Consider the following 8,507-nt stretch of genomic DNA (forward strand, 5'->3'; position numbering starts at 1 on the left):
TGGACGTCGGACGCCAGGGACAGGGCCCAGCGGCCGGCGCTGCAGCAGACGGTTCTGACAGAGGCTCGGGCTGGACTAGCTCTGACCGGACGAGGCTGGAGGTGGAGACGATGCTGAGGGAAGCACAGCAACCTCCTCAGTAAAACCGCAGAAGCCGCCTCAGGCAGCACTGGGCTCCTGTCAGCACAGGACGCCAGGGGCAGAGCAGCACTGAGAACATCACCCACCTGGCCGTGCCCACCTGGCCGTGCCCACCTGGTCATGCCCAGCTGGACAGGCAGCTGGGGCCGCTGGGAACTGGGGAAACTGCCAGGAGAAGCTGGGTGCCCGGAGGCGGGGAGGCCCCGCTGTCTCGCTCCATCGCCTGCCCCTGAGCCCAGACGCCACAGAAAATAAAACGCAGCTGAAACAGCTGTCTGGGAACCGGACACGAGCAGCCAGTCACCTGAGCGGCCCACGTGGCCGAGGCAGACACGGTCGTGCGGCCCCGACCCGCCCCAGCTCCTGCGCCGTCGCCACAGCCGGGGTGAAGGTCACCCCGCGGGCAGCAGGCTCCGCGAGTGCTTTCTAGGTGGTGACAAAGCTCATGGCCCGTCTCCTCCCGCCTCCCAGGCTCCCGCCACCAGGAGTGGGGGCGACTGTGCAGGTGTGTGGGCACCTGGTCCGGGAAGTCCCCTTCCCCGCGCCCCCCGGAGGCGCCCCCTGAGGCAGCCCCAGCCATGCCACCTGCTCCTCCCAGGTCCCCCCTCAATGGCCTTCAGCCCAGAGCACCTGGCGGCAGATTTGTTTGGGTTTTGCTCGAGGTGCCTCCCCTGGCAAAGGCGTTACCCCCAAAGCTCCTGTCTGTGCACCTGGGCACGTGGAACAGCCACGGGGGTTCTTTCTCCATCCCTCGGGGTGGCAGGTGGCCGGGCAGGCTCCCTCCGATGGAACCCCAAATCCATCGTGGCTCAGGGTCCCGGCCTGCCCTATGCCGTCGACCCCACGTGCATGGGGCCCCGAGGGTCTGTGGGTGAGACAGGCCAGAGGGCACCGAGGTGCTGCAGAAAAACACCCAGCCAGCTCTGGGCCGCGGCCACGCGGTGACCCCCTGAGGGCAGGCGCACCTGCACACCCCCGTTCGCAGCTACGCGTTCCCGGCAGCCGACAGGCGGGAGCAGCCAGTGGGCACCGGTGGGTGAACGGACAAGCACTGGGCCATCCAGACCACGGAGTATCGCTCGGCCTCACACAGGCAGGAAACTGACATACGCTGCCTGGGCAGGAGCCGGAGGGCATGTGCTCGGGGACGTCCACCCGTCAGGGACACACACTGGGTCCATACAAGGCCCCTGGAGTCCTCAGATTCACAGACAGGAAGCAGGAGGGTGGGGCCAGGGCTGGGGAGGGGGAGTGAGTGTTTAATGGGGACAGTCTCAGGTTGGGAAGATGGAAAGTTCCGGAGATGCTGGTGGTGGCGGTTGCACAGCAGTGTGCATGTGCTCACTGCCCCTGAACTGTGCACCTCAAAATCATCAACGCGGCCCGGCCGGCGTGGCTCAGTGGTTGAGCGTCAACCTAGGAACCAGGAGGTCACGGTTCAATTCCCACTCAGGGCACAGGCCCAGATTGCGGGCTCGATCCCCAGTGGGGGGCGTGCAGGAGGCAGCTGATCCATGATTCTCTCTCATCATTGGTATTTCTCTCTCTCTCCTTCCTTTCTGAAACCAATAAAGTATATTTTTTAAAAATCCTCAACACAGTAGGTTTATGTTCTATGTTGTGAGCATTTTACTGATGAGAAAACGGAACAGCCCCAGGCCAACACTGAGCAACATCGTGACCCACAGAGCAGACGGCCATGTCCCGGGCGCCCTGTCCCAGCTGCTGCGTGAGGCCTCGCTCCCACCATGGGGGCCAGAGGCTCTCCTCCCAGACCCTCGGGTGAAACCAGAGGGAATCCGGGGGAAGGGGGGGGAGGGGGGGGGGGCTGAGCCCCACGCAAAGGCCGAGGGAGGAACTGGCATTTCCTCAGCCCACGGGCCGGGGCCGAGTGCCCTTTTAGCTGGAGATGCCACGTTCCAGGAATAAAACAAGTCGGAAGATGCTTTTATACTTAGAAAGCGGATTATAGCTCTTGGCAACACACAGGCCACGGCAGGCACTTCCACCGTCTCCGGAAAACCACGGTTCAAGCTAAACCTGGTGTTTGTGGCGTTTGGTCACCTGGCCGACCCCTCGGGCACCACTGGTCAGAGGGCAGCGCCCACCCACAGCAGGGGGTGCTCAGGGTGCCCCACCCGCTAACAGGCCAGGCTGGGTCCTCAGGGGGCTTCGGGCAGCAGGGGCACCGGTGCAGATTCGGGGTCCCCCTCTGCTCCACAGACAGGTGTGGGGTCCCCCGAGGATGGTGGGGGGGACAGGGCCAGACAGGCCACGCCCACCGAGCCCCACCGGCCCCGCGCCAGGACTGGTCTCATTCGGCCTGTCCTCCGGGAGGACTTACGGGGACACAGAGGCTCAGGTGCCAGCAGCAGGTGACAGGCCTGAGCCTCGGGCCCAAGCGAGGGGTATCTGGCCTGCTGTCTGCCCACAGGGCCGGGGGACAGCTCTAGAGACCCCAACGTTGGGCCCCCAGGCTCCTTGAAAGAAACAGCCCGGCCGGCGTGGCTCAGGGGTTGAGCGTCAACCTATGAACCCGGAGGTCATGGTTCGATTCCCGCTCAGGGCACAGGCCCGGGTTGCAGGCTCGATCTCCAGCGGGGGGCGTGCAGGCGGCAGCCGACCAATGGTTCTCTCATTGATGTTTCTATCTCTCCCTCTCCCTTCCTCTCTGAAATCAACAAAAATGTCTTTTTTTTAAAAAAAAGAAAGAAAGAAAGAAATGGCAAAGCACTCTGGGCAAAAGGGTTTCCCCCCACACCCGCTGGCTTAGCAGACCTCAGGTTTCCACGCTCAGCACGGCCCCAGCTTCCCGCACACGATCGGCACTGGGAAGAGGCCTTTGGAATTTAACGGGAAGATTCCCGTGACTCCACGAACGCAGGAAAGGGAGGCACGTTTCAGGGCGAGGGGCAGTGGGAAGCGGGGTCCGGACCACATGGGTGCTTGCGGGGGGCGGCCGAGAGGGGAGCCGGGCCAGCTGGGCAGGGCCTTGGAGGAGGCACAGGGGTTTGCAGGGCAGAGCCGGCGTCAGAGGAGACAGAGGGGTGCAGACCCAGAGGCAAGACCTTCACTCGTGAATTCCCTGCCTACTGGCCACCTCCCCACCCCCACATCGCCACCCCCAGTGCACACTGGGGGCTGTGCCCGGGCCCAGCACACAGCCAGTGCCCCCTAAACACAGGAGCAAGAATAAACAAGGGAAGCGGAGATCTGGGGATGGTGAGGGCGGAGGGGGAGCTGGATCTGAACCAGGAAGGAGCCCAAACACCCCCAGAGCCCCCTCGCGCCCAGTGGCTCTGAAGCAGGGCCGTCCGGCGTCCACGCTGAGGACTCTGCCCAGCTGGGCCCAGGCCGCACCCGCGTCTGTCTTCTCTGTTTCCTGGGCTGGAGTTTTTTTTAACCCAAGTGAAGCCAGCGGGAGCGGACTCTGTGGGCTGGCAGCCCGAGCCTCCCGCCTCCGCACTTCCTCCGTGGCCCTCGGCTCCTGCCTCAGTGTCCCTCTTTGGTGGGAGAGAGAAGCCCGTCCCCCGCCAGCGCCCCCCGCCTGGCCCAGGGCCTGCGCTCGGCAGGCACGACACCCCGACTCCCGTCGGCGGGCTGCGGCCCTCGGACGACGCGCGTGACCTCACCGAGCTCTCCATGGTGACTCATTTCCTCTGCCACCACCTCCGGAAGCCGGGGCCGCCTGCCCGGTTCCCAGAACGCGGCCACAGCGGACACAGACGGGCTGCTGGGGAGATAATAAGTCCCTGTCCCCCAGAATAGCTCGGCTGGACCGGAGGCCGAGCCCTGAAGCACCCTGGCTGGGCAGCCCAGCCGGGCGGCATCCCTGGGCAGCAGGGGGCCCACCTCGAGGGGCTACTGTTTACAAAGGAGGGGGTGGGCGTGGAGGCCACTAGATGCCCTGTCCCCAGTGCTGGTGTCCGAGGTCCAGGGGTGACTCAGGGGCCAGCCTGGAATGCGGTGGCTGCAGGGTCTGGCAGACACACCCTGAATGTGCACCAGGGCCCGGACCCCAAACTGCCGGGGCAGCTAGCACACGTGGTCGCGCCGAAGTGCAGACCAGAAGCAGTCCCACGCAGGACGGCTGGGGGCCACAGGGGCCACACCCGAGGGGCACTGGCCATGCCGACACCCAGGTAGTGTGTGGGGGGACGAAAGGAGATCAGGAGCTGACAGGCCACCGAGGGTGGGGCTCCCGGCACAGGGGATGCAGGAACGAGAGGCCGCGGCATCCAGGCCACGCTGGGCGCATTGTGGGTGTAGCCGGTGGGGGACGCCCAGAGCCATGCAGCAGGGGCCAGCCCGACCGTGACTGAAGGGCAGCAGTTCCATAAAAGTGTGGGTCCCCCAACCCCCGAGACGGGTGGGAGTAAATAAACAGTAAAAAAACAGGAGAAACCCCATTCTGGGAGACAGACGGTGTCTTAACACCCAACACGCCCAACCTCTCGGCCACCGACAGACCCGCAGACGCGGACGCTGCCCACGGGAGCTCCGCCAGCAAGCGCCTATGTCAGACTGCGCTCCCGTACGTCCCTACCAGCTGTTAATGCCACGGGTTACTCTCAGGATGAACATTTACCACCAGGAAGAAGGCGTTTCCAGGCCTCAGCTGGCCAGTGACCTGGTGTCCCACCAAAGCTGGACGTGGACCGAGGCGCTATTTCCCCAAACCGGCCAGGAGGTACTTACGTCCACTTCCCCTTGGTCAACGACGTAGAAGTTATCGCCTTCGTCCCCTGAAACAACAGAGAGATACAACGTGTTTCACGCAAAGGACACAGTTGCGGCCTGTTTGTCTTGTGGCCTCTCTGTGCGCTGCCGCCTACACCAGCCAAGGAGTCCTGGGTCTCGTCTATTCTTTAAAAGTATTTAAATGGCCCTGGCCGGTGTGGCTCAGTGGATAGAGCGTCGGTCCCGGGTTCGATTCCAGTCAAGGGCACGTACCTTGGTTGCAGGCTCCTCCCCGGCCCGGGCCCCGGTCGGGGCTCATGCAGGAGGCAACCCAGATGTTTCTCTCTGTCTTTCCCTCTCTCCTCCACTCTCTCTAAAAATCCACGGATTAACAAGAAAGTATGTAAATGAAAGGTCTGCATCTCAGGTGTAAACACAGTGCTTTGCAGTGCACATTCCCCGTGAACTCACTTCAGTCGGCCGGCGAGCATGGCGCCTCCCCACGGCCCCCAGTGCCCGTGTGGGGACCTCGCCCGCCCCCGATCCGCGTGCTCCCCGGGCTCAGGTCGTGGACTTGACAGCAAGATCACTGACACGTGTCGGGTTCGCTTGTTCAGGAAACTGCTGTTTCACTGGTGACTTTTCCCGAAGACACACAAGATTTTACATGAATGACTCAGTGAGCCCGGCCGCGTGGCTCACCGTTCCCGGTCCGGGCACAGGCCCGGGTTGCGGGCTCGATGCCCAGTGTGGGGCGTGCAGGAGGCAGCCGACCCGGGATTCTCTCTCATCCTTGATGTCTCCATCTCTCTCTCCCTCTGAAGTCAATAAACACATATTTAAAAAACAAACAAATAATAAATAACTTTAAGGGAACAGCCCGATGCCCCGTCGGCTCGCTCAGAGGAGGGGGCCTACCTTGCTGTATGACGGTCTCCCCGGCGATGTGCGTGACGGGGAACATGGCGTCGAATATGTCGCTGGAAAGAAGACACAGTGAATGTGAGACCCGCGGGGGCCCCGGCCGGCGCCCCTCACCTCACAGGGGCTCAGTCTTATTGCAAGAAGATCGTCCCGTCAGGTAAAGGAGGAATTCAACCCTTCGTGCCCTGCCCGGAGGCTCAGCTGGTTACAGCGCCGTCTCGATACTGTAAGGTTGCGGGTTCGATCCCCAGTCAGGGCACATACACAAATCAACCAATGAATGCACAAGGGGGACAAGGGGAAACAAATCAATGTTTCTCTCTCTCTCTCTCTCCCTTCCTCTCTCTAAAATTCAATAAATCAAGTAAAATAATAAATAAATAGAATCTGCCCTGGCTCAGTGGATAGAGCGTCAGCCTGCGGACTGAAGGGTCCCGGGTTCGATTCCGGTCAAGGGCACACACCTCGGGTGCAGGTTCCCTGGCCCTGGTCAGGGTGCGTGCAGGAGGCAACCAATGATGCGTCTTTCTGTCTCCCCTTCTCCCTTCCACTGTCTCTAAAATTCAATGGAAAAATGTCCTCAGGTGAGGATGAACCTAAAAAATAAATCATAAAGTCCTTCGTGACCCCGCTGTCCAGGCAGCGGCCCGGCCCTCCTGGTCCACCTCTGGCCCGGGCGGGTTTGCCGTTCGGGTTTTCACATAAATGGGGTCACCCTGCAAACGCCGCTTTGGACTCCAACTTAGCAAGAGGAGCAACGGGCTGCCCACCCTCCCGCCGGTGGGATTCCGCGAGAACCCGGCCCTTCCCCGTCGCAGGCGCCCTGAGCAGCTGGATAGGAAACGGGATCCGAGGCCGAGCCTCCACGTTAGACACCAGACCCCGACCTGCTGCTCGGTGAGCCACACCCAGCGAGGCCACGCCCAGGGCTGTGCCACGGCAGCTGCCACGTAATTTCCTAAATCTCGTTGTGGAGTGGACGGAGGCAGAGATCCCCCCCAGCCGGCCTACGGGAGGTGGGCAGGGCGCGGCATGCTTGGCGAACCCTTCACCTCCAGGACCCCAGCCAGAACATAGTCAGAGGTCAGCGTCCGCACCCCAAATGCAATGACCGCCCTCGAGGCTGCGCATGCACGCCGGCTAATTAAGGGGGCGCCTGAGAAGCTGTGTGATGTCAGGCTGAGCTGCAGGAAGCAAACCAAACGCAGAACCAACAGCCTGCACCTCCTGCTTCCAGGCCCCAGAAAACGTAGGTAAGTCCACAGAATAGCAGCTCTCTTCTCTCTACTTCCGACAGTCTCTCTGCCCAAGGAGGTGGCAGGGGCTCTGGGGAGGTTTGTGGGGGCCCCTCCCAGGCCCCCTCACTGGCCGCCCAGCCCGGCCTCCTTCCCCTGCCGGGCCAGGATTCTCAGCCTGCAGACAGTCTGTTCACATTTTACAACTGAATTTCTTCAGAACCACCACATCGGGGCTCTTAACACAAGCAGGTCTTTAAGAAATGCTTTTGCAATTCCAGCTTCATATGTGGGAAAAAAGAAAAAGAAAAAAAAAAACTTGAACTCATTATGGTAACATTTCCCAGGAGCCGGGCCCTGTGCACCGCCACCCGTCCGGGCTGAGGCCCGCACACGGCGCTGTCTCTGCTTCGGGCCACAGCCTGAGCACGCGCCCACTTCTCTTCCCAGGCATGACTCGGGAGCAGGCTGGCGAACGTGCACTTTTCCCTTCAAAATGAGCCTGCCCAGTCCGGCCGGCGCGGCTCAGTGGCTGAGCTTCGACCTAGGAACCAGGAGGTCACGGTTCGATTCCTGGGCAGGCCACATGCCCGGGTCGTGGGCTCGATCTCCAGTGTGGGGTGTGCAGGAGGCAGCTGATCGATCCATGATTCTCTCTCATCATTGATGTTTCTCTCTCTCTCCCTCTCCCTTCCTCTCTGAAATCAATAAAAAAATTAAAAGAAAAAATCACGCACAAAAACGGGTGTGCCCTTGGACCTGCAGGGTTTACACTTTCATTCTTAGCATTTTCACCAAAGAAACAGTTTAAACGTGCAGGTGGGGCAAACACGGGTTTACGGTTGTGAGTACACCAAACAGAGTCTATTCCTGTGTCACCGCTTATTACTTGTTGTGTTGTTTTCCGTGCCCTTGCCCGCCCTGTGGATAAGGCGTAGTCATGGAAACGTGAGTGTCTGCAGGGTAAGAACACACTTATAAATAACGCATAGAAGCCCCAAGAACAGTTTAAACGTGTGGGTGGGGCAAACACGGGTTTACGGTTGTGAGTACACAAAACAGAGTCTATTCCTGTGTCACCACTTATTACTTGTGTTGTTTTCCGTGCCCTTGCCCGCCCTGTGGATAAGGCGTAGTCATGGAAACGTGAGTATCTGCAGGGTAAGAACACACTTATAAATAACGCATAGAAGCCCCAAGGACGCTGAGAAGATGAACCCAATGAAAAGGAAAACACAACCCATCAGAACTCGCAGGATGCAGCAAAAGCCGGACTCAGAGGGAAATTCATAGCCTTGAGTGCCTACAGTAGAAAAGGAAGAAGCTCTAAAACCAAACACCTGAACTCCCACCTTAGGAAACTAAAAAGATGAGCAAATTAAAACCAAAGTAAGCGGAAGAAAATAAACAATAAACGTTACAACTAGAAATCAGTGGAATTTAAAATAGGACATTAACAGGGAAAGTCCATGAAACCAAAGCTAGCTCTTTAAAAAGATTTTTAAAAATCCTAGAAACATCTAGCCA

The 8,507-nt window shown here is 60.0% G+C and overlaps 1 protein-coding gene across 1 annotated transcript in view; it reads right to left on the reverse strand.

Annotated features, from left to right (window-relative positions):
- PRKAR1B (protein kinase, cAMP-dependent, regulatory, type I, beta) overlaps positions 1–8,507 on the reverse strand; it is a 71,380-nt gene that overhangs the window by 36,147 nt on the left and 26,726 nt on the right. The window contains exons 6-7 of the mRNA XM_014535266.1: positions 5,740–5,801; positions 4,840–4,886 (exon numbers count right to left, since the gene is read on the reverse strand). Coding sequence (XP_014390752.1) covers positions 4,840–4,886; positions 5,740–5,801 — 109 coding nt within the window. The remainder of the gene's footprint in view (positions 1–4,839; positions 4,887–5,739; positions 5,802–8,507) is intronic.

Source organism: Myotis brandtii, unplaced genomic scaffold, assembly GCF_000412655.1.
Source record: "Myotis brandtii unplaced genomic scaffold, ASM41265v1 scaffold1408, whole genome shotgun sequence".
NCBI lineage: Eukaryota > Metazoa > Chordata > Mammalia > Chiroptera > Vespertilionidae > Myotis > Myotis brandtii.